Below are 27848 nucleotides of genomic sequence, written 5' to 3'. Positions count from 1 at the left end.
TTAGTTGGTTTTTTAAAAATAACTGTTTTTGAAAAACTGTTTCTCGCCACATATTTCTCATAACGATAGATTTATTAAAATGCTAATGTATTCCCTTATAAATTTATTACCAAAATCTAATAACTAAAGCTTAAGATCCAAAGCTAAAGCTTAAGTTTCCAAAAGGAAACTTATTCCAGGAGAGATTAGAAAAAACATATTGGATTATTTTATTAAAATAACCTAGGATCGACACTCAATTCGAAAGATTTTTCAGCAGATCGTTACTTTGCCCTTCGTTTAATGATATAGTTCTTTCTTTAAAACGTATTGTATTCTCATTTAATTTAATATCACTACCAATAATATTATGAATGCTAGAATGTACCATATTACGGAAAAATTTGATCCGTAGTTTAGAAGTTTTTATTTTGTTTTCGAATTGTGATATTTGCCTTATTACACTATGCAACAAATTTCGGGTCATCACCACTAGCCTCATCAACTCCAATGGGAAATGAAAGTTCACCATTAACTTGACAAAACTGCCAAAGGGTTTTGAAAAGTTAGCTCGAATTTCATTTTTATGGCCTCTTGAAGTTGGGCCATTTTTTGTACCATAAATATATAAAAATATTTAATGGAATGTAATTGTGCGTAATTATTGTTGCATTGAATACAATGTGTAAAAAAATATTTTTTCCTTTATTTCAACAAATGGTTGGCGGTATTGACCACGCCTAGTCAACTATAAAAACATAATCAATTTTGGATTAAAATGCACTACATGACATTCACTGTCATTTTCAGAAAAATTTAAAACAATTCTTAAATTCTATTGAATACTAAAATTTATTTTCAGAATGTAATCTGAATATTTTGAAGATTTTTTTGTTTCATTAAAAAAATGTATTTAAAAAGTTTTATTGCAATAACAAGCTCAGAGTTGCCATTTTGTTCAATGGAACTAATACAAATATTTTAAACTATATGGTTCAAAGTCTTTTTGATGTTGATGGAAGCTGTAAATTCTGGGTATCGTCACTCTCATCTTTCGAGGCCGAAACCATTTCTGCTTCACTTTCTAAATTAGTTCCATTATCAACTTCATTTATTTGTTCTTGGTCTATAAATAAGTTTTTACTCCACCAACAAATTTTCGCTAGAACGGAGTCCGGCGACTTTTTCACTCGGTATATGTAATTTGTTTCACAATTATTTATATGTCATCAATAGAAACAATTTTACTTGATTTCAAATGGAATAGCAATTTGGTGGTAGCATGCACCTTGTTCGTCTGACTCAGTAGCTAACTGCCCACTAAAATAGTCAAGATAATGGTGCAAAAAGTAAATTTTTAAGGACATGTTAAGACCAATTTTAGAGAACGCAGCCATCATTGTCTATACGGAAATTCTTTAATTGACTAAACTAAATGTTTATTAACCCGTTAAAAACGGATTTCTAAAAATTGCCCATGATTATTTCACTATTCGCTGGTCCATTTAAAACAATTTCAGATTCATTTGATTTAGAATAGTTTTAAATTGCATTTTAACCCAAAATTGATCATTTCTTTACATTTAACTAGTCGTGGTCAATACCGTCACCATTTGTTGAAATAAAGCAAAAAATATATTTTTCCACATTGGATTCAATGCAACAATAAGTACGCACAATTACATTCCATTAAATATTTTTATTTTTTTTTTTCAATCATAGTGCAAAAAATTGTAAAAAAATGGTAAATTCGAGCTAACTTTTCATTTCCCATTGGAATTGTTGAGGATGGTTTTTCTTGTCGCACAGTGTTTTTAGTTCGTTTTCAATAAAATGTTTGCAATATATTCGTATTAAGATACCTAGTTTCCTGTTGGTTTATATTAGCATCTGACAGCATTCATCGGTAATGATTCATTGGAATGATATTTAGCACACAATTTAATAACTTAATTTAAGAATCAACTATCAACTACAAGCATATTGTAACCATAATTGCAGCTTTTATTAAGTATTTATTATTCAGGATGTATGGACGATAGGTACTCAGTATACAACGTTTCGAGTCCGCACTTTTTATCGAACTTATTTGGAAATCAAATCGAAAATATGGATTTATTTTGATAATCATTGGTATCATCCATTTTATAGTATAGCTTGTTTTATTATTTTGTGGAAAAGAAGAAAAAATGTCGAGACCCAGTTCTTAGTTTTTCTTTTATACACAATTTTATTATACCCTACACCACCATAGTGGGGAGGCTATTATGCCTTTGTGCAGATGTTTGTAACGCCCAAAAATATTAGTCTAACACCCACCTAAAAGTATACCGATCGACTTAGAATCACTTTCTGAGTATATTAAGCGATGTCCGTCCGTCCGTCCGTCCGTCTGGTTGGCTGGCTGGCTGTCCATGTAAACCTTGTGCGCAGAGTACAGGTCGCAATTTTGAAGATATTTCTATGAAATTTGATACATATTATTTTTTCGGCTCAAGGACCAAGCCTATTGAAACTGGCTGAAATCGGTCCATTATTTCACCTAGCCCCCATACAAATGTCCTCTCGAAATTGGACTTTATCGGTCATAAATGTTTAATTTATATATGTATCTCCACAAATTCCGCTCCAAATATGTTTTATATACACAAAATTCATGTCACCAAATTTTGTTACGATCGGTCCATAATTAGTCATAGCTCCCATATAGACCCGCTTCCGAAAATCACTTTAACGTTCATAAATCGCTTAAAAATTTTGGTAAACACACAAAATTCAACATAGTTAACTTTAATATACACATAAATCACACGACCTAATTTTATGGTGATCGGTCCATAATTGGTCATAGCCCCCATATAAGGCCCACTTCCGAAAATCACTCAAAAATATAAATTATTGAAATTTTAAAAGAAACATTTTTTTTGCTCTTTTACTTAGTGTAGGGTATTATATGGTCGGGCTTGACCGACCATACTTTCTTACTTGTTTTTCCTATGAGTAGCTTTGAATCTACCTTAATTTTTCAATTATCTTAAATGTATATTTCTATAAATAAATTAAATATGTTCTCATCGAGAAAAAGTTGACGTAATAATCGAAATGTGTGAATAACCGAAATGTGTTTTGTAATATTTGTGGTGAATACACGGTCAACATGTTTAGAAAATTTATAACAGATGCCTACTTATGGGTTAGCAAAGTTGAAATTTTATGGGAAGTAAAATAAAATATTAAAACAAATTGTTTTAATTTATTTTTAAATTTTTTATAAATTATTCCAGAAAATATTAAAAAAATAGTTTTTAAATCTATTGCTATTTTTTTTGTAAAATATTGCTCAAAGCCTTAAAAGAAGGTATATCTAATGGACTTTAACGGTTATATGTCATAAATTGACCGAAAATGCATGCAACACATTTTTGGAAATATGTCTTTTTTCAAAGTTTTACCTCTAGCTAAAAATTAAAAAATGGATAGTTGTTAAATATCGATTTACCTGGACAAACACAAATCAAACAGTACAATTTGCTTTTATTCTTTGCTTAATAAATAGATCTATCGACAGAATCAGAAAAATGTTCAGTTTTTTTGAACACTGAAAAAAGTTGACTTTGAAGGTCTATATCTTTTGAACCAAAAATCTGATTGTAATAAGAGTAACATACTTGAAATCGTTGAAACAGTTTCCTGTAAAATGGATTTATTCAATATATTTTAGGGACACAAGAAATTTTTGATTTTTGCAACCTCACCTCCTATGAATCTATCCGATTTGTCGGATACAGAATAGCCTCATTTACACATTAAATTGGGACTTAAATAAACTTTTCCATATTTTGCCTTATTTAGATGCAATATGAGCATAAAAAAGTACACTATCTGAACAGTCAAATTTCCTGCAAATTTTAGATCGTATAGCGAAGAACAAGGAGAACGTTTACATCACGACTTATAAGTAATGAAGATAGATATCAATGTCTCTGGGATGAACAAATGATATCAGATATCACATGGGTTTGTACCACCGACCTCCATTGTAGAAAATATAAATAAATAAGCTTCTAACCTGTAAAATAGTTTAATACAATGTTGCAAATTTAGGTTATTATGTCCAATTTCACAGCGATATTAATTATTATAAGACAATTATGAATGTTCAAGTCATTTTCTGAGGGGGACCTTGTATGGGGATTAGGGACAAATGTTGCCCGACTTTCACCACACTTTAGAATATAATGTCAGAGTACTTAGAACTAATTTGTAAAAAATTGTATACGTATTTCCGCATAATCAAAATATTTATGACTGATCAAAAAGGGGGACTTTTGTATGGAGGCTAGGTGAAATCATGGACTGATATTGAACATTTTCACTACCAACCAGACATTATTTATAGTTTTTGACTCGTTATCACTCTACACTCCACATAGGAAACACGCACATTCTCGGTATTATATCGAATTCTTTATCGATTAAATTTTGCGAAAATCTTATCGATACAACTTTGAATTACTTTGCATACTGGGATAGAATAAACTGGAGATTGAATAGCAATAATTATCAAAACTGCAGTATGAACATAAACAAAGTGAATCAGACTTATAAAATAGCGGCGAATTAAGTACGCCTTATATATCAGAACCAATAAATTTTCATATTATTCCATTTTCTACCAATATTCAAAAGCAGTATCATGTTCATAAATTAAACTCAAAACATGTTACAACATGTTTGTTAAAGACCGAAATAATAGGGCTTTTCAGAAAGAGGCGCTGTTACTCATTGACCCATTTTTAGAGAAATTCCATGAATTTTTCATTAACACCAGGAAACACAACTCAACATTTTCTTACACCATATGGTTCTTTCGCATTAGTGCTAACTCATATATGAATAAAACGTGCCACAATTAAAAAAACACAAAAATATCCATTAAATACACAAACCTACAAACATTTAAAAATCCCAAATATTGCATTAAATTAAATGCAAACTAGTCTTAATCATCTTAAACCAACCAATAAACAAATAACATCACAGAATTATCACAAAAATATTAATAATAAATCAACTTAAAAAAAACTAATTAACATCTTATCAATTTTATAACTTAAGGGTAAAAAAGAGCAACATGCTACGTGCAAAAGTAAAAGCTGCTGATATCATGCAGCTCAAAGACAAAACTAATTTGTATAAAAACCGGTGAAAATCTTGCAAACATCAGCAGTCTTTAGGTATTGGATCTGATCGTTGCATCACACTCTAATCCGTGGACAGTTTGGTTTTGGAATTTACGCGCTCTCTTGAAGGACTAAACAATGAAAATCGCCATTGTTTTATTGGCCATCGTTGGCCTAGTTGCTGCCAGCAGCATCTCTAAACATGAAGTTAAAATTGCCGATAAGGAATTTTTGGCCAAACAAAAGTTCCTTTTCGAAATTGTTTACCGTGTCGAGGATCCCTTGATGTTCGAGGAATGGATCAAAATGGGCAAATCTTTCACTTTTAACAAAGCTGACTACACTGTAAGTTTATTAACAATCTTCTTTAACGAAAATTCCTTTTTAACACCAATTCTTTTTACATTCCAGCACTTTGACATGTACATGGAGAAATTCTACGAAGCCTACAAACATGATGCCATTTTACCCAAGGGCGAATTCTTCGGTGCTTTGGTACAGACCCACCTTAAACAAGCCTATGGTTTGTTCGAATTCTTCTACTATGCCAAGAACTGGGAAGTCTTCCAAAGCAATGTTGCCTGGGCTCGTATGCACTGCAACGAAGGCATGTTTGTCTATGCTTTGACTTTGGCCGTCATCCACCGTGATGATTTCCATGGCTTGATCTTGCCTTCCATCTATGAAATCTTCCCTCAATACTTCTTCAACAGCAAATTCGTCTTCGAAGCTGAGAAATTCGATTACAATGTCTGGAGCAAATACATCATGTACGAAAAGGAATACAAGGATATCCTCTACAAGGACTACGCTACCTTCTACAAAAACCACGACAACCAATACTACTACTACTTCACCAAGGACTTCAAGACCTACCAATGGTGGAAGATGATGGGTTTGGGTGAACACTGGTACTCTGAGGACCGTTTCATGTTGCGCGATAACATGGACAAATACAACAAGGACTCTAAATACTTGGAAATCTTCGAAGGCACCAAGATGTTCTTCATGCCTGTTGACTACACTCGTGACATTGAATTCTTCAACAAGGAATCTGCTTTGTCTTACTTCACTGAAGATGTTGGTTTCAACGCCTACTGGTACTACCTCAACATGGACTACGCTTTCTTCTTGGATGGCGAAACCTATGGTTTGAACAAGGATCGTCGTGGTGAATACTGGTTGTACAATGTCCGTCAACTTTTGTCTCGTTACTACATGGAACGTTTGTCTCATGGTTTTGGTGAAATTCCCGCATTCTCCTTCTTGGACACCATCGAATACGGTTACAACCCTCAATTGGTTTACCACAATGGTGTTGGTTTCTCTTACCGCAAGAACTACTACGAAGTCGAAAGCTTTGGCAAATTCGACTACTACTACAAGGTTTTGGACTTCTTCAACCGCTTGGATGAAATCATCACCAAGGGTGTCTATGTCACTTATGAAGGCAAGACCATTGATTTGCGCAAACCCGAATCCATTGAATACATTGGCAGCATCATGCAAGGCAATGTTGATACTTTCGACAACTACTTCTTCAAATACTGGTACATGTTCGCCCATATGTACTTCGGTGATGTCAACACTCACGATTTCGAAGTTTTCCCCCACATTTTCTTGAACTACGAGACCATGATGCGTGATCCTATGTTCTACATGTTCTACAAGAAGATTGCCTCCGTCTACTTCCAATTCTTCAACTATGTCAAACCTTACACTCACGAAGAATTGTTGTTCCCTGGTGTCACCATCAAGGACGTTAAGGTTTCTGAATTGGTTACCTACTTCGATTTGGTCGACTTTGATGTCACCAACTTGATGAACGACAAGATGACTTTCGTTGATGGTCAATTCGTTTGGGACAAGACCTTGTTGGCTCGTCAAATGCGCCTTAACCACAAGCCTTTCGACTTCGATTTCGTTATTGAATCTGACAAAGCCCAAAAGGTTGTTATCCGCACCTACTTGGGTCCCAAATACGACGAATTCGGCCGTGTTATTACCTTGACTGAAAACCGTGAAAACTTCATGGAACTTGATAGCTTCCTTTACACTCTTAAATCTGGTGTCAATGAATTCAAGCGCTACTCCAAGGACTTCTACTGGACCGTTGAGGACCGCACCACCTACACTGAATTGTACAAATACGTCATGCTTGCCTTCGAAGGCAAATACGATTTCCCCTTGGACATCAGCGAACCCCACTGTGGTTTCCCCGATCGTTTGGTCTTGCCCCATGGTTGGTACAAGGGTATGCCCATGCAATTCTTCTTCTACGTCACTCCCTTCACCGCTGAATACGAACAATTCGCCACCTACGACTACACCTACTCTTGCGGTATTGGCTCTGGTGTTCGTTACATCGATGAAATGCCTTTCGGTTATCCCTTCGATCGTGAAATTGATGAATACGAATTCTTCGTACCCAACATGTACTTCAAGGATGTTAAGATCTTCCACCAAGACACTTTTGAAAAGTACTTTGAACACAAATACGAAAAGATCGGTCATTTTGATTACAACTACATTCACTAGGTATTACTTATTGATGTCATTATTATTAAATTGTTGTTTAATTGTTAATAGTAATGTAGAAAACAAATGTTGCTAAATGTATAAAAAAAATAATTATTAAAAAAATATATATAATTGTTTTAAATGATTGAGTTTTTTTTTTTTTGTAATATAAGATAAGTAGTAATTTTTAGAATGATTTGCATAACGACAGTTTGGTTAAGGTAGGCTGTTTAAATTTATGCCTTTGTTTATGGGGAGCCATTATGAAACCTAGATTTTAGATGGGTTCGGAGATAAGTAAGTATCTAATATTTGTTGACTACAAATTTTGCAATTTCTTAAAATCTGTGAACGTCAATAGTTAAAGCTGTTCTGCCAAATTTCTCGTACGTTGATGTTGGAAGCCTTAAGTAAATACCTAAAAACTTTATTGTTGAACAATATATCAAAAATAACGAATGCTTGGCAGTCACAGTTTGATCAAAATCATCATCAGCTATGAAAGATATTTTCAATTTAATGGTCCAATAACAGTCTGCTACAAAATGACACTTTTTGTCAGAGCTTGAAAAGCGACCTAATGGAGGTTGTAGGCCTAGGTGAGGACATACTAAAACCGTTTTCAAAGATTTTGAAACACCCTCAAAATTTTGAGTTATTTTGAAAAAACTGATTTAGGGTAGGTCGTAGTACTTTAGTACCTCTAATTCACACATTTTTTGACCGATTTCAAAATTTTAAACAATTATGGATAGGTAAAGAATTAAGCTTTCATAAAATGTATGCAAGGAATCTATATTCCAAGAAATTGTGTAAGTTTTTATAAATAGTTTCGCTTCCTTTTTTATTTTTTTTTGTAATTTTTCAAATTCAACAACAGTTATTTTAATTTTTTTTATGAAACCCTATTCGATTTTGCACAGTGTTTTAAATACAATTTTATGTAGACAAAAACGAGACATTAGTTGTTAAAATCGGTTTATACTTGTCAAAGTTATGAAACTTTTTCGAAAAAAGTTCGATAAAATTTACCTTGTAAATTAAAAATTGTACAAATATTTTTTTTGTATAGTTTTTTGTTTTTTTTTTATTCATATGGGTTGGGACAGAAAGTAATAAAAAATGTGTTAATGAAAAGTTGAAAAACTTTTACAATTTTGATCAGATTTGAATAATTAGAACCATGTTTTGTTAAGAACTAAATTTGTTTTATATGTATATTAGTATAACATTTTATAAGCAATTAAAAGCGACTAAAATCAAAAAAGTTGATAAATTTTGTTTTTCTTTTAGATGTTCTTAACAAAAACAATACTTATGACTTACAAATGTATCAAAAAATGCGTAAACAGTTTTCTTTCCAAACCCCTTAACAAATTTAAAGTCGGACAAAAACTGACTGAGTTACAGATCGATAAGTTGACGAACATCACTGAAAACGGTTTTTTGTGAATAACTTCTGAATTTGAGGGTGCTTCTGTCATTTTTTGACACAATTTGTAATGTACTCAGCAAGGCCTATACCCACGCTGGGTAATTTTCCAAGTTTTTTTCCATCGTAGCACCGTGTAATTATTTAAACAAGCAGCTCTGTAAGGGATAACAGCAAGCTTTTCATTTATTTTCATTTACATTAATACAAAAAATCTTTCGATTATCTGCTTAGAGCGCTTACAAGACAATTATATCCCTTTTAAAGTGTTTTTGAGAGTTTTAACAAAAAGTACTAAAAAGAGATTAAAACGTGAAAATATGTACCTTACCTAGCCAATTTAAAATTTTAGACATTGTTTCCTCCGGCCATACAAAACTAAAAGCACCGTTTGGTGCTTTTTTAAAGCATATATTTTTCTTGAGCATATGGACACAGATTTGATTCGTGTACAACATATCTGCGTCACAAAAAAAATCAGCAAATTGGAGGATTTTGAAATTCTAAAATTGATGGGTATTCAAGAGGGCACAACGAAATCGGTACTTTTTCTTCCAATGGTACTTTATTAGTTTCCTAAATTCTTTAAGTTATCAACATAAAAGCTAACTGATGTTCAAATGATTAAAAAAGATAAAAATGTTTCGTTCTTCCAATGGTACTTTTTAAATTTTCTCTGATGGACCTAGAAACATAAAATCCAAAGGGGGCAATTATTTGTTTTGCTTTATTTCAATGGTACTTTTTGGATATTTTGTAATAATTAATATAAAGTCATGAAATTAAATATACACGATCCTGAAGGAGTTAGACTCTTTCATTTTTCTAGTGGTACTTTTTGAATTTTCTATAATAATATGAAATTAACGATGCACAAATGCAATCAACATTTTTTGGAAATATCGGGATAAAATTTGACGTGAGCATAGACAAGGAAGATTTTTATATTTTTGGAAAGCTCTCGACTAGGCCATGAAAAAACATGCTTGCGTGTGCTATATGTTTCTTATAATTTCAGAGTTATAGGCATTTCAAAATTGAAATTTTAAAATTTTGCCTTACCTTGATCCGTTTTTTTAAAAATATAGGCCGTACTTTTGGACCGAATGGACTCGAAGTTTTTTTATTGTTAGTTAGACAACTAAATTACCAATAACATACAAAACATTTCACAGCAATATCAATTATGGATCCAAAAATAAACGATTTTCAATTTAAACATTAAAAAATAGTAAATTTTTACTGTTTTTTGGGCGAAAAGGTGACCTAACTCTTTTTTTATTAAAAAAAAAACTTTCCTTAAGAACATATAACAATTTTATGTGCTTCTATAAAGTATCTTTATGGAGAACATCTTGCTATAAAAAACATGTCCTATCTTTGGAATATGTCGCCCCAACGCCCTTCAAAATTTGACCTGTTTTTAATCGAAATTTCATCTTTGTGCCACATGTTCTAAATTCCCAAAGATGGGATCAGAAAACGGAGACCAGATTTGGAAACATTGATGTGTTCCCTATTTACCACCAAAGTATTTTCTCAGCCCCGAGGGAAATATGGACCCTATGAGCAAAATTGTAAAAAATACCATTTTTGGGATTTTCGCTCCAATTTTTCCCTTTTACCTTTTGAAAAGTTTTTTTTTTACATCTTTTTTGTTTAAAATGACAAATTTAAAAACCATTGAAAACTTCATTGAGTTTTGTTAATAAATAAAGATTTTATTACATATCACATATTTATTGAGTTTCTAAAACTAAAATCTGTATCAAAATTTTAATAGGATTGCAAATATTAGGAACAATTTGATCAACATTTATTCCGAACTATAATTTTTTTGGTTTTTTGGTCTTACTCCGTCCTTCAAAAAAATCGGAAGTGAAACAAAAAACGTCTTTAAAAATTGTCGAAGGTACCCTACTTTGAACCACCATTTTAATATCTTCTTTTTTTAAAAAAAAAGAAGTTAGTAACACTCAGGCAATTAATATGCCTATATATATTTGTGTTACTTTCTTTGGAAAGGGGATAGAGTGTAGAAGAAAAGGTGGTGAAAGGAGGAGAAAAGCTTTTAATTGACAACTCTGCAATTGCGCGTTATGTTTGTTATTAGTGCAGGTTGCAGCGCCTCTGGTGGTGAGATGGCGCATTAGTCAAGCCAACAACCTTTATTTAATTATTTTACTTCGGTGGCGTTTTAGTGTTATACCACCGAAGGAGGGCGCTGTGATAAATATTAGTTATTAGTAAACTAATAATTATTATAAACTGATGCTGTTGATTGGCAGCGGCTGGGAATCGAACCCAGGCCACAAATACCATATCATGCTTAATGATCAAACGCGCTAACCAATTAAGCCACCGCTCCAACAAAACTAGAATACTCCTCGGCTACGCCTGCGTCAAATTCTATTCCCGATCGGAATGCATTGTGTGATACCCTAAAGACGACCTAAACAAAACTAAGATAATTGTAAGGCTTAGTCCAATCATAAACAGAAATACAAATAAATAAAAACCGAATTCAAAATGTTTACATATGTTAAAAATATATGAATTTTGTTGAAAAATTAATAGAAATCAACGAAAATACTTTTAAGAAAAAATCTGTTATAGCAGTTATAGCCCTTTTGATATTTTCCTAAACACCATTTACTATGAATGTTGCACTCATATCAACAAAATATACCTTAGAAACTTTCCACATGAAATTGACCTTGAATCTAGCATAGACTGCACACTTGCACTTGTGTTATTTTTGCAGATATTTAGCTACTACAATTCATCGAAAAACAAAAATAATCAAATTTGCAAGCATCCAAACAAATAAATAAAAAGCAATAAAAACTAATGCGTTCTTATCAATATTTATGCTCATCAAAAGGTAAGAAAGTGCAACAGCAATTAAAATACTAGAAGCTATTATTGTACAGGCGCAAATGATAACAGCATTACCTCAAACCTGCTGATTACTAAACAACAATAAAACATAGGAAACTTTGGCGATCGAAATTCGTATAAAAGCTGAAGCAAATTTTGCAAACATCAGCAGTCTTTAGGTATTGGAACTGATCGTTGCATCACACTCTAATCCGTGGACAGTTTGGTTTTGAATTCTACGCGCTCTGTTTGAAGGACTAAACAATGAAAATCGTTATTGCTTTATTGGCCATTGTTGGCCTAGTTGCTGGCAGCGGCATCGCTAAGCATGAAGTTAAAATTGCCGACAAGGACTTTTTGGCCAAACAAAAGTTCCTTTTCGAAATTGTTTACCGTGTTGAGGATCCCTTGATGTTCGAGGAATGGATCAAGTTGGGCAAGACCTTCACTTTTGACAAGGCTGACTACACTGTAAGTTACTAAAGAAACTCCAGTAACTAAAATTCCTTTCTAACAATTTTTTTTAATTATAGCACTTCGACATGTACATGGAGAAATTCTACGAAGCCTACAAATATGGTGCCATCTTACCCAAGGGCGAATTCTTCGGTGCTTTGGTACAGACCCACCTTAAACAAGCCTATGGTTTGTTCGAATTCTTCTACTACGCCAAGAACTGGGAAGTCTTCCAACGCAACGTTGCCTTTGCTCGTATGCACTGCAACGAAGGCATGTTTGTCTATGCTTTGACTTTGGCCGTCATCCACCGTGATGATTTCCATGGCTTGATCTTGCCCTCCATCTACGAAATCTTCCCTCAATACTTCTTCAACAGCAAATTCGTTTACGAAGCTGAGAAATTCGATTACGATGTCTGGAGCAAATACATCATGTACGAAAAGGAATACAAGGACATCCTCTACAAGGACTACTCTACCTTCTACAAGAACCATGACAACCATCACTACTACTACTTCACCAAGGACTTCAAGACCTACCAATGGTGGAAGATGATGGGTTTGGGTGAACACTGGTACTCTGAGGACCGTTTCATGTTGCGCGATAACATGGACAAATACAACAAGGACTCTAAATACTTGGAAATCTTCGAAGGCACCAAGATGTTCTTCATGCCTGTTGACTACACTCGTGACATTGAATTCTTCAACAAGGAATCTGCTTTGTCTTACTTCACTGAAGATGTTGGTTTCAACGCCTACTGGTACTACCTCAACATGGACTACGCTTTCTTTTTGGACGGCAAGACCTACGGTTTGAACAAGGATCGTCGTGGTGAATATTGGTTATACAATGTCCGCCAACTTTTGTCTCGTTACTATATGGAACGTTTGTCTCATGGTTTCGGTGAAATTCCCGCCTTCTCCTTCATTGACAGTATCGAATATGGTTACAACCCACAATTGGTTTACCATAACGGTGTTGGTTTCTCTTACCGCAAGAACTACTACGAAGTCGAAAGCTTTGGCAAATTCGATTATTTCTACAAGGTTTTGGACTTCTTCAACCGCTTAGATGAAATCATCACCAAGGGTGTCTATGTCACTTATGAAGGCAAGACCATTGATTTGCGCAAACCCGAATCCATTGAATACATTGGCAGCATCATGCAAGGCAATGTTGATACTTTCGACAAATACTTCTTCAAGTACTGGTACATGTTCGCCCATATGTACTTCGGTGATGTCAACTCTCACGATTTCGAAGTATTCCCCCACATTTTCTTGAACTACGAGACCATGATGCGTGATCCTATGTTCTACATGTTCTACAAGAAGATTGCCTCCGTCTACTTCCAATTCTTCAACTATGTCAAGCCCTACACTCACGAAGAACTCTTGTTCCCTGGTGTTACCATCAAGGACGTTAAGGTTTCTGAATTGGTTACCTACTTCGATTTGGTCGACTTTGATGTCACCAACTTGATGAACGACAAGATGACTTTCGTTGAAGGTCAATTCGTTTGGGACAAGACCTTGTTGGCTCGTCAAATGCGCCTTAACCACAAGCCTTTCGACTTCGATTTCGTTATTGAATCTGACAAAGCTCAAAAGGTTGTTATCCGCACCTACTTGGGTCCCAAATACGATGAATTCGGCCGTGTCATCTCTTTGACTGAAAACCGTGAAAACTTCATGGAACTTGATAGCTTCATTTACACTCTTAAATCTGGTGTCAATGAATTCAAGCGCTACTCCAAGGACTTCTACTGGACCGTTGAGGACCGCACCACCTACACTGAATTGTACAAATACGTCATGCTTGCCTTCGAAGGCAAATACGACTTCCCCTTGGACATCAGCGAACCCCACTGTGGTTTCCCCGATCGTTTGGTCTTGCCCCGTGGTTGGTACAAGGGTATGCCCATGCAATTCTTCTTCTACGTCACTCCCTTCACCGCCGATTACGAACAATTCTCCACCTACGACTACTCTTACTCTTGCGGTATTGGCTCTGGTGTTCGTTACATCGATGAAATGCCTTTCGGCTATCCCTTCGATCGTCAAATCGATGAATACGAATTCTTCGTACCCAACATGTACTTCAAGGATGTTAAGATCTTCCACCAAGATACTTTTGAAAAGTACTTTGAACACAAATACGAAAAGATCGGTCACTTTGATTACAACTACAATCATTAAGCAAGCGGAAAATATTAGGGATATTTTAAGGTTAATGATATAAGGAAAGGAATGTAGAAATAAAATAAACAAGGAAAATAAAGAAAGCAATTAAAAGAAAATTTAAGCAAATAAGCGTTTTATTTTACATTTGTGAAAAATAATATATAAAATGTAAAGTTTTGTAACAAAAATGTATTCTTTAGTTTAAATTTAATAACTGATTTTAGTTTTATAGCATTTTCATCAATATTTTTTTCGCATAAATACTCATCCCTTACGTGCAATTTCCACGTATATATCTAGCATTGTATACCACAAAATGTGGCAATGCACCATTGATTGCATTTTGATCGAAATCAACCACAAAAACTAATAACAAAAATCTGATACAAAAGTGAACAACAAAAAATGCATTTTATATGCATAAAAAATTTATTTTTGAAATAAAAATCTATGTACTACATCTCTTTGCAACTGACCGGTTATAAATGCAGGCATATCCTACAATATTCTCATCATTAAAATGCTAGGAAAAGAGGGAGCAGGGTTGGATTCAACAAAAGTGTATATAAAACAGATGGAAAATATAAAAAAAATAAATATTAAAATGATTGTTTTGTTTAAAAATTTTATAGAAAATATTTCTTTTATTTTCAAAAATTGTAATTTTGTAAACAGGTGACTTTTATTAATAAAATGGGATTTGATTGCTTTTCAGTACATTAGTTTGATAAAAAAAAGTAGCGATAAAATGTGTAACATTTTCTAGCCTATATTCATAAAGACTTTTATGAAACTGAGCGATAAATGTCAACTGAATTTGGAAAATTTTGGACTAACATGTCAGTCAAAATATTTATGTCCCTAGAATGTATCTTAGCTGACAATACTATTGATTTGAATCGATCAGAAATCTTATGGTAAGTTCTATTTAATGTTAAGGTCCTCATCCAGTTTAAGCTCCAATAATACAGTGTAACTAGCACTTCTTCTAGGAAGATATTCTCAGTCTTAGTTGTAGTAGCCATTTTGTTCAATTCTGTATTTTGAACATTCATTGCTTAATTTCTAAAAAAAAATCTTTGTAATTTATCGGATCACCTTTTTCCAATATTTTTATTCACCGAACCACTTACTAATGCTGACTTTTTGAGGTTTTTAGCTGAAAATGCGCAAATTATTGCACAATATATAGCTGACCTTTTGTTATGTTATTCAACGAAATTAATTTGATTGACAGTTGTTGCTTACCTGCAAAGAGAAAACAAAAAAATAGGAATTAGAATTATGGCGGTAAGATAATATTTTGTGAAAATTTAATGTATTTTAGCTATAAAAATTTTTTTGTAAAATTTTGTTAAATAAATTTAGACAAATTAAGGTTTCCTTTAAGGACATTACAAAGTATTAAAAAAACAAGTAAGAGTGCTATATTGTATATACCCTTCACCAAATTATACTTCAAAATACAAATTTTAAATATTTTTAGGTAAACAAAATTTATTTTTTCCAAAGTTGTTTTTTTTTAATTTTTTGGAAAAAAAAATTTTCAATTTTTTTTTTTTTTAAATTTTCATTTTTAAATTTAATTTTTTTTTTTAATTTTAAGCTAAAAAAAAAACTTTTGGTAAAAAAAATTTGTGTTGAAAAATATTTCCGATTTTGACCCATTGTAAGTCAAACTTAGGTCAAAAATCGAGGATGTCCTAGTTTTTTTCTTATATGTCAGCCATTTGTGGACCGATTTTATTGAGATATTCCAAAGATGTTGATGTATGAATCGTGTATGTAAGTTATTTGAGGATCCATCTATAAGGATCCAGAATATATATACTTTATAGGGTCGGAAAATTATATTGTGGAAATTACAAACGGAATGACAAACTTATACAGTGACGGACAATACAATAGAATCACTACATATGAATTCGATTAAAGCGGTAAAACTACAAAATTTGATTTCAAAATTTAAAATTTGTTCATTATATATTAATGCTCATAACGTAAACAATAAATAGAAAAAAATAAAATAAAAAAATAACACATTCTTATGTTAAAAACGATGTCAAATCTAAAAGACTAAATAAAATATGCGACATTCAAATAGAATCAATCAGTCTTAAAATGATTAAAAATAAAAAATCATCATAAGAATTCGTTGTTTTCTTAATATTTTGTTGCATATCAATTATTTCTAATAACAGCATCAAATCTTTTGGGGATTGAATTTAACAAACTTTCGCATGTAGATCGGGAAATTGCATACCATATTTCCTGAATTTTCAGCCAAAGTTCTTCCTTGTTTTTCAATTTTTCAGGTCCGAGTTTGTCTTTTACTATTTTCCATAGGATTTAAGTCTGGTTATTGGGACGGCCATTCCATAACATGAATTTTGTTATATAAAAACCATTTTTTGGCAAGACCTGACGTGTGCTTTGGGTAATTTTCTTGCTGGAAGAGCCATTTTAAGGGCATATTCCATTCTGCATGTGGCTTTATAACATTATCCAAAATATTTACATACAGGTGTTATCCATATTTTCTTTAATCCAATAAATTGGACCAACGCAATACCAAGAAAAGCATCCCCATATAATAATATTTCCCCAACCATGTTTAAACGTTTTTGGTTTTTGCCATTTGTTGGACGTCTAACCCATGTCTTATCATCACTACCAATTTCGTAGTTTCGTCCGTCCACTACACATTTTGCCACTTCTTTATATTTTCTGGCCACTCCAATCCTTATGATTGCTCCTGGTTTTAAATGAAATATTGGTAGTGATTCTATTGTAATGTGCCTTCTCACGACGGTGAAGGGTATAATAAAAATTCAAAAAGGCTATCATTTTGAAAATGTATTTGAAATACTTTGTTAACATGTTTCAGTCATTTATGGTCCGTTATTGCTGCACATACTAATACAAGATTTGGATCCTGTCATGTTTTTTATTATTGAAGGCGTTTCTTTTCTTTGTCCAAGCATTGATTTACTGAAGAGAGTTAAAATATTCCTCAGTATGGTTAGACCCAAAAGTCTATAAAGATTAATCTGTATACTCTAGGCTATATGATACAAATTTTAGAGTGAATATTATCTAAACTTCTGGCTCGAAAACAGATATTCCCGAATGCCATCCAATGATCAATGATTTACTTGGAAAAAATAAAAATATTTTACTAACTTTTCAAATATTTATCACTTACCCCCATTAACACGCAGTCTGGTTATGTTTTAACTAATAGTTATACTGACAGTTTTCATACAAAAATAATTTTAACCGACAGTATAACTATTAGTTAAGGCTTAACCAGACTTCGTGTTAATGGGGGTTAGAACATAAAAATAGGCACTCGCAGTTGAAATAATTCTGCAACAACTTCACTTTATTGGGAAAGTGGAGTCATTCTTGATGGCACTAAGACTTTGGCTTCGATACTTATTTGCTTTTGGTGTCTCCAATAACTTTACTTTTTCGGAAGAATGTAGTCGTTTTATTCCTGGTTTTGTGTAAAGTAGAGGCTTTAAGATAGTTGAAGGAGAATGGCATCGATACTTATCTTTATTGGGAAATATTCATTGCTTTGGATATAGTAAAGGGGTGGCTTTAAGGCATTCGCAAGAGTGAGTTTGGATACATATTGGAATCGTTTTTGATGGCTCTAAGGTATTCGCAAGAGTTTGTCTTCGATACTTAGTGCTTTTGGTGTTTCCAATAACTTTAATTTATTCAGAAGACTGATATCGATCTATTCCTGGTTTTCAGTAAAGTAGAGGCTCTAGATGGCATCGAAGGAGAATGGCATCGATATTTATCTTTATTGGATTTGTTTTATTCTTTTTTTTATATACAGTAGCCCAATAAAGTCTACACACAGGAATTCAAATTAAATTTATTTCGTTGAAAGCTGTATTTGTAAGTTAAAAGTAATGAAATATATTTGTTAAAAAAATAAATTCACACTAAAAAAAATTAAAACAACATCACTTAAGTCGGGTTTAGCAACATTTCCTATCACGTCCAAAATTTCACCGTTATTAGAATTTTTGATTCTGAGTCAAATAACGAAATTTGTTTCGGGTTTTTTGGGATTTAATGTTCAAAATATTATGAAACTTAATAGCCCCGCCCACCCAAAAGTAGGCGTGACCGAGAATAAATTTTTCGTTATTTTACTCAGAATCAATAACTCTAATAACGGTGAACTTTTAGGGCGTTATTTGAATTTTGTTTGCTAAAATCGACGTAAGAGATGTATTATTATATATCTCATAAAAAAAAACTGCTTTAAATTAAAGTAACATAATAATTTTTCCTGTATGTAGACTTTCTGGGGCTACTGTAAAGGAGTGGCTCTAAGGCATTCGCAAGAGTTCGTTTCGATACTTAATGATTTTGGTATCTGCAATAACTTTCCTTTGTTCGGCAAGATGGAACGGTTCTATTTTGACGCTGAGTAAAGGAAAATTGTGACTAAGACATTCGATAAACTGAGGAATCGTAACTAATTACTTTTGGTAATGATTTTCATGAATCATATCGATCTATCTAAGAAAAACCAAGATACGCTGTAAATGAGATCTTATTACCAAGCTCAAATTAATTAAAGTTTACCTTCCGTTAGACATAATTTCTCTTCTCTTCCTCAATTAACATTGCTCATCAAAACCTACATATTTTTAGACCAAACGCTGAGAAGATTGGAATCTTGTAGCAATTTCTGAATATCTTTATGAAATGGAGAACCTTCTTTCTGTGCCCTAGATTGTGGAAGAATAACACTAATGGTTCCTGACAATGTCCAGTGCAATCCGACGGTATAGTAATCTAGAGACCGGAACTAAACATCGATCTTAACAACTCAACATTTAACGCACTGAACTACTAAGAATTTTATGCAAAGATCTCTGATTATTCATCAACGAAATGTTTTACACGTCTGTTATATATTGGAATCGAAAAAAATCGCAAGTGATTGTCGTGAGGAGTCAAATTGCTTGCGAATTTGATCCAACAAATATATGTAAATAAACATTCGCAAAGATATTCAGATATTGCTACAAGATTCCAATCCTCTTAGAGTTTGGTCCATAAGTGGATTTAAAATGCGAAGAGAATTGAAATGGAGAAGAGGAATTATGCCCAAAGGATAGAGTCATCTTCAGGGAAAATTATATTCGTCAAAATGCATTATATTCCAAAATATATTCCCACTGATGAATAACATTTATCAGCAGGGCAAATTACGTTGGATACCATTTAATAAAACTTTGGAGTCTGGATATATCAAGAGATTAGGAGAAGGGAAGAGATATTATGGGAAAGGTGCCGCTAGATTAATATGAGGAAAGGGAATGATGAGAGCGAAGGAGAAAAACAAATTTGGGAAAGATAAATGGAATGAGAATATGCTTTAAGCTGCAGCGAATAATTATGGGAGAGGACGAAACAACTGAATTGTTGTAAAGAGGAAGAGTGGATGTGCAAAGCGACAACTACAAAATTTAGTTTATAAAAGGTTGGCTGGCTACAGATAATGGCTCTTCTGGGGTGTGACATCGAGGTGGTAAGATGTGGCAACAAGCACATTATTCTAATGGTTCAGTAGTACATATATTGTACCGGTTCACAATTATTAAAATATACATAGGGAATATGCCGGATAAAATATGTTAAAATCTGTAGGTTTATATTCAATATAACAAGAGGTTGGAAAGAACTTTAAGGAGTACAGGAGCTTCCACGATAACATTCAAGAAATTCAGGGGTTTAGATTAACATCCGTACTGAAATCTACAACAATCAAAATACATTCGATTTGGTGGGTAGAAGGTAGCTGTAGGATTATATCCAACAGAACTGGTTAAAAGATTCATTAAAGATTCAAACACAGTGGAAAAGGAATTTCGAGGATAAGATCCAGGGAATTAAGGAATTTGGATTAACATCCAAAGGAGCTAGCGGTGAGGAATGATAAGTAAGAAAAGCTTGTGGCCACGGATATACAGGTTTTTTATTGACATAAGAAGAACTATTTATGAAAAAAGGAAAAGAATAAATATAAATAAAACGAAAAACCGGACTTGATCATTTTAAAGAGGACATGTTGTGCCTGACTAATACTCCGGCATCAAACTCGGAATCTACCGTGGGTCCGTAGCATTGAACTTTAGAGTGGTGTCACCATCGACCTACTTTTGCATAATTATCGACTTTTTTCGGCTACAGTTCAATATATGAACTTCAGTTATATTCGGTTTCAGCAAAATGTCACACAGACTATCAACAATAGTTTTGACAATGCCAATTGACCTCCTCATAACTGAAATTGGGATACGTTAGTAATTTTCGTCAATGTAATGCAAATAATCTACAAACTTTCCTAGATAAAAGAGCCAGAAAATACCAGCAAGGTCTTTGGAATTATATTGGTAGGATGTTATACTGTGAAGCCAAGCGAGTCAGTCTTATCAATAAAGTCGGTTCTTATCAAAACTTAAAGAGATCAGATTAAGTCAACTTTATAAGTCAATTTACATACTGCATAATTTCTCCAAGTGTAATAAAAACATCAACAATTCAATTAATCTTCTATTGTTTATCGTATACTGGTAGCTACAGTTTTTTGTTTTAGGATATAGATAAAATTAATTTTAAAAGCTGACTGCAGTACAGAACAAAGTCCTCAGCTTAATGACTAATTTCTTTTTATGAGCGTGTTTTTTTTTCTTCTTTTTTGTCCAGCTAACTATTCCCATAATACGTTGGAAGTATTAATTATATATGATGTACACAGCTATAGCAGAGATATTGTGTATATATTTTTATCTCATCTCATGTTGTATTAAAAACATCAATTGATTATTGGTGGCATAGAGTTTATAGTATTAACATTATTATTATTTTTATCAACATTGTCAACAACAACGACAGCAATAATGAAAATACAGCTTAAATTTACTATAACGAACAATTTTTTCAGGAACTATTTTTTAAAACACTTGACAAAGTTTTCCCACAAATTTATACATTCAAAAGAAATGTAGCTTATAACGAATAAATTTGTTTATTCCTGACAAGTTCATTAAAGCCAGACATTGCTGTATAATGTATTTATCCCTGCTTTGAACTACAATCTCTATATATTCCCTAGTATTATGTTGTATTTTGCGGCGTTAATACAACACAATACAATTCATAAAGTAAAGTAAAGTAAAGCGGTACAAAGAACTGAAAAAAATGTGCTGTATAAATATCATCCCTATAATGTTGATGTTGTATGGGATGCTATACACTCGGTTTATTTAATGATACTCAATTAGTACAATGATAAATGGTCTGTCAAATGCAGCCCATCCAATGACAGAATCAGTAGAAAAAGCGACATTACATAGAAACGAAAAATATACAAAAGAAAACAACTAGAATGTGAACCTTTTCCTTGTTGCCTTGTATAGCAGTAACAAATTAATGGCGGAAAAGCAACATAACGAGGGCTGCAGCAAGGACTGGACAAATAATTTGAATATGGATATTAAAGTTAATTAGAAACTTCTTTATTAAAGATAGATTGTAAGGATAGCTTGTAACGGGGATAGAGATAGATAGAGCTAACAACCAATTGATGTACTAATCCGAATATTTTTATTAATCCAAACTTGTTTTGAGGTTATTTATTTGTAAACAACACCCATGTCAACGAAGTTCATAAAAATGATCAAATACGAAACAAGAATCAGAATGTGGATAACATATTATTATAATCCGCTTTCCATGTTCTCTTTATGCCGACCACTGGTCATTTGTTTCCCTTGCTCTCACTCCTACGTACACTTATGTATTGGACTGAACTATTCAGTCTCACTAAAGCATTCAGCGCCACACAAGACCCTGGTACCGAAAATTAATCGGCTTTTTGCATATACACAACACGAGCCGAAAAAATTCTCCCCCCCTATGCACTCGCTAATAAAGCTTCTCTGACTCTGTCGAAGAGGGTAAAGTTGGAGTTCGTGCATTGGCCAGATCTATCATAGGACAATGTGGTGTCGCCGATACGTTTGCACTGAATGAAATGTTTAATGAAAATTTTGTAACAAATTGTTCCTGGTAGACTGATAAGTTTTGAATAATAAGTGAAGTTTTGAATACCTGTCATTAGTGTTTACTGGATGAATGAATTAGTATATCTACCGTTTAGAAATACCTCTGCAATGATCATTGGGTCTAGAACCTTATCGCTGTCAACTAATATATCTCTGATTAGGAAAGAGTAATTACAGGCAGCAATGAATGCTTGATGCGACTCTAAAAGCATATTAGGGGGAAATTTCCTAGAATCTTGAAGATGTTCATATGAGTTTTGAAAAAAACTAACTTCTTACTTTAATTTTTTTAGAGTTCTGTCCCTGATTTTTAGATTATTCTCCACAATTTTACAATATTTAAATACCTACCAATATACAAATCAATGCCTTGCCATCAATGGTTGTAGAAATATATCGCGCCATATACTGGTTGAATGTTGCATTTCAGTCTAATACACTTTAGCACTTCTGCACTTATCTTTGCGTGCCCTGAGAGTAAATCATTAGGTTGTAGTCACTTCTCTGTTTAGGGAAGAGGAACTGTGGGAGATATGATACTCAAAGACAAGCGATATAATATTGTTGTTAGCAGACCTACTATCCTTTTACAATTTGACAAGAGAAACTTCTGGCTGCGTACAGCTCTTAGTTCTATTCTCAATGTTGTAATGAACTCCTGGCTGTGGTAAATATTATTCTCAAAGACACGCAACTAAATAGTCTCATAGTTGACTGATCTACTGAATCATTTGCAATTACGGAGAAAGGAACATACTGCGTTTCTCAACGTATTAGCTTCCAGAACCTCATTGTGGTACTAACGGGTCGACTGTCACATCTCAAATTACGGAAGAGGAACATCTAATATTCTCAAAGACTTGCGACTGGAAAAATCTCATTGCTAATTGATCTGCGATTAGAGGGAAGCAGCTTCCGACTACGAAGAGTACTTGGTGCGATTTGCATAATACTTTAATGCTTTCAGAACATAATTTTGGTACAAACATATCAGCTATCGTATCTTTGATTAAAGACTCATTTCCGACAAGATAATTTACTCTACGGGAATCTTACTGGCCATCTTATCGATAATATAGTGACGATCCATTCTCCGTTTTGTAAAACTAAACTAAATATTTCCATGGCATCTGAGACTGAGACATGGTTCACTTTTATTGAAACTAATTGCTTTTGGAGTTGGTGATAACTTCTGTCAGTTTATATCGAGCATTTTCTATAGATCGCACTTTACGAGTTGAATCCGACGTGTTAAAGGTTGAATCAGAGGTACTGTAATACTGTTCCCATCTTGGTCCTACATTATTTCTTATGATAGCAACATCTACCATTTATATTCATTCAAATATAGGGCAAGTCTGTCGGAGGCTGGACAAAGATGCAAAATATATGTATAATATCCTTGACCTTTTCCCAATCTCCGAATGGGGCTGTTTAAATTTATGTAGAATACAATGATGTTGTAAATATTAAATAATCACAAGGTCTTGATGTCTTAACCATGAGACTAAACACATTTCTCAAGTGTCGCAAGAAATATTCAAGTGCCTCAGATTTTTAAAACGGTATAGGAAATACTTCACTCCATCCGATGTCCTTACTAACTGAAGTTCCAAAAGGGACTTCAAAACTTTGACAGTTGATAGCTGTAATATTGTTGAAGCTACATTTGTCGGATTCGCAGTAATTTATTAATTTTGTTTTGCCAAATCACGAAGGATTTGGGTGTTCTGTTCGAACAAATTTCCGTGTGTTTCGCCTCTTTTATGGTAAGGCTCATTTCTGGATGAAAAGGTCGTCAACAAATATAATTGTCGAATTTGGGTCGATACCAATCCACATGAGATCCAAGAGCTTACAATAAATCCCGAAAAAGTCATTTTTGGTGTGGATTTTGGTCCTTATTTCTTTGAGGACGACGTTGGTCAAGCCATCACTGTCAATGCCGAGCGCTATATGTCGCTGATTACCATATTGTTATGGCCTGATTTGGATGATATTGTTACGAAATTGTACTTGAATTCAAATGTAACGATTTTAACGGCTGATTTAAAAGTAGCATAATACTTTCAAATACCAGTGCTGTAATAGCAAACTGTAACATATCTGTGGGCATTATTAACATTGAATAAAAGCTTTCAGTTGACCATTGATCGTAAGTTGGCAACGCTGTTTGCTGCGACCGTATATTCGAATTCGAATATTCAGTTAAAGAACACTGTAGAAAGTACATCACAGATGGAGTATGTGTTAGAAAGCTCCAGACAGTTAAAGAGCAATCTAGTGTGCAGATGGCAGTGTTATAAATAGTGGCTGAGGTTGCAGTCGTGAGTGAGTTTATCAGAGACGCTTTTCGAATAAACATCAACTTAGTGCTGTGTTTTTCAAGTGAATTCGTGTACATTATAAAGTGTGTCTGTATTTCTGCGAATTTATAAACGTGTATAAAAAACATTGAGTGACTATTTAATTCTGTTGTTGTACATTTTAAATAAATAAAGAGTTGTTACAATTTTCAAACTACTAAACGGCTTTTATTTGCAATCAAAAGTATCCGGTTTATTTAAAGGAAATAAACCAATGTTTTGAAAAGGTTAAAACATAACAATATGAACACCAACAACATGTGGTTTCAACAGAACTGCGCAACGTGCCAAACAGCTCATACCACATTGAACATTCTGAACAAGCGATTTGAGGGCACGGTCATCTCACGTGGTGGTGAGGTGATCGTGCGATTTGATCTCGCTAGACTTCTTCTTGTGGGATTTTCTTAAGTCGCAGGTCTATGCGAATAAGCCACAAACCAAAGCGGCCCTTAAAGGCAACATAACTCATGCCATCAGTAAAATTCAGCCAGATTTATATGCCAGAGTCAAGGAAAATTGGACATTTCGGATGCACACCGCCCATCGAAGCGTCGGCCAATAAAAAATGTTGATGATATCTCAAATAAACTTTGTTATATTTAAGTTTAAAAATATGAAGCGCTTAATTAAATTCCCTATATTGACGCCACTTATATAACTCTCATGTCTGGGTCGGGGGTTCAAATTCTATTTTGGAGTTACAGGAGTGACAGTAGGGTATTCAACTATATTGATTCACTGGAGCATCATCGCTCTTCAGCAAGAGCTCATTTATTCGTGGTCAACTAGACAGTGGATCGCACAACACATTACAGGGAAATTTCAGTTTAAGACAAATTGAAATTTGTTTATATATAGTTTTATTTTTAATCACCAAGTGACTAGGATCAATGTTATTTCAATCACTTCAAACATTCATAGAAATTTTACTCGAAAATATGTTTTTCGAATTTTGATTGCCATGTCGCAAATCATATCAGATTCTCAAAAGCATGTGACAGACAAAATCTTTAAATTAAATAGTTGTGAAAAAGAAAATTTACTCTTTAGATTTCGAATGTTCTGGACATAATCTGTATGAAGTTCCCTCCAAAGTGTCTTCAGAGTTCAGAACAATAACCACTAGAGGAGCTTAGTGACCCTCGTATAGGATAGTAACGGCAGCAGAAACCATTAATTTTTTTCCTTGCAATAGTTTATGGAAGCTTCTGTGTACATTGCGAATTTGTTTCATTGTTAAATTTTTCTCTCCCCCATGCTAACAGTGTAAGTTTAATTTATATTTTTTTTATTTCAGTTTTTATAGTCTTTACAAAATTTAATCCCAACGCTTTTTGTGTTGTCTTTCGTATTTCAATATTTTCTATAATTTCATTGTATCGATTATAAGTTTTTCTTGCTGGTTTTTTTTTTGAACAAGTTACAAAATGGAATATCAATTTATATGCTACACAATATTTTACAAACCAACATAGAAAAAGAAAGGAAGAAGAGATAAAAGAGGGCGGTATATAGCAGATATAAAAAGGCATATTTAACAAGAGTTAAAACAGAAGGACCATTTATAAAGGTTACAAAAATCTGCAATTGAAAAGAGGAAATTGTATGTTTTAATATTATTCACTCGGTAAATCCTTAAACAATAACATTCGTTGTTGTCTTCTTTTGTTGGTTCTCTCATTTTTCTCTGTATTTATTTGCTAAAGCATAATATCTTTTACATATATAAAATTCAATCTTGTGAATAAAGCTTAAACCAAAAAAAAAAAAAAACTAATGAAGAGCAGCCAAAGAAGCTGTGTTTTTGCAGTGTTACAGATACAGCATCATTGTATCTGTAACTATTCTATAGATAGAAAAATTAATTGTTACATGCTGTATAACAGTTGTATCATCCAATTCGTTATGTTTTTAAATTTTTTTTCGTTTTTCCAGTTTCATTCTCATGTTGAGTTTTGATAATCTCATGTGAGTATGGATAAAACAAAATATCAAAAAAAAAACTAATTATTTTAAGAGAATTATTTGTTGTTGTTAATTTTGATTATTAAAAATACAATTGTATAATTTGTAAGAATAACTATAATTGAAAATGCTATTTTTTGGCATAACATTGGATTGGATTTAAAATCTTTAACCGAAAAATGGACAAACTGGGACAATTTCATGTTTATTTAGACATTAACTCCCACTAGAATTTTTACTTAACAAAATTTAGTGATCGCCGGAAATATTTTTCATATTTGAGATCACCACTGTGGTCCACTCTAGTTCTGTCTAGTCTTAAAATTCAACCTTCAGAGACAATATTCTAAAAGTTCTACACCACCTCTATTGAGGTTTCAAGTTTCAAAGAAATATGATCAGTAGCAGTAGACATATGATCAGTAGTTTAAAAGTGATATATAGGAGGTGATAGGCCCCCCGGACCCGAGACGTAATCTGTTAAGTTAAGTATACATTTCACTCAACATTCTATAACTAAATTTAACAACAATTTCGATATATTTCACCCTCAATCCCATTAACTTATTTAAATAGCCTACATTGCAACATTCTCTATTAACTAATGAATAAAAATTCTATATTTCCATGAGAAATTGATATATTTCACCCCTCTAAGCCTTTTTAAACTGACACCAATTCAAGGCTCATACTCCAACAAGCAAGGACTAAATTAAAAAAAACGAAAAAATTTTACTAATCACAAGATGAATGAATAAATGACTCAATGA

The 27848-nt window shown here is 33.1% G+C and overlaps 3 protein-coding genes across 3 annotated transcripts in view; 2 read left to right on the top strand and 1 right to left on the bottom strand.

Annotated features, from left to right (window-relative positions):
- The window catches only part of Sema1a (semaphorin 1a), a 751515-nt gene that overhangs the window by 435047 nt on the left and 288620 nt on the right, over positions 1–27848 (bottom strand). The gene's annotated exons all lie outside the window — the stretch shown is intronic.
- Positions 5199–7824, top strand: LOC135951686 (arylphorin subunit C223-like). The gene is made up of 2 exons (XM_065501371.1): positions 5199–5507; positions 5574–7824. The coding sequence occupies exons 1-2, from the start codon at positions 5301–5303 to the stop codon at positions 7698–7700; spliced, it is 2334 nt and encodes a 777-aa protein (XP_065357443.1). The 5' UTR covers positions 5199–5300; the 3' UTR covers positions 7701–7824.
- Positions 12150–14768, top strand: LOC135951684 (arylphorin subunit C223-like). The gene is made up of 2 exons (XM_065501369.1): positions 12150–12465; positions 12528–14768. The coding sequence occupies exons 1-2, from the start codon at positions 12259–12261 to the stop codon at positions 14652–14654; spliced, it is 2334 nt and encodes a 777-aa protein (XP_065357441.1). The 5' UTR covers positions 12150–12258; the 3' UTR covers positions 14655–14768.

The sequence above is a fragment of the Calliphora vicina genome, chromosome 2, assembly GCF_958450345.1.
Source record: "Calliphora vicina chromosome 2, idCalVici1.1, whole genome shotgun sequence".
In the NCBI taxonomy this organism is placed as follows: domain Eukaryota; kingdom Metazoa; phylum Arthropoda; class Insecta; order Diptera; family Calliphoridae; genus Calliphora; species Calliphora vicina.
Note: the sequence above shows the minus strand (reverse complement) of the source record. Positions and strands in the feature narration are given on the sequence as shown.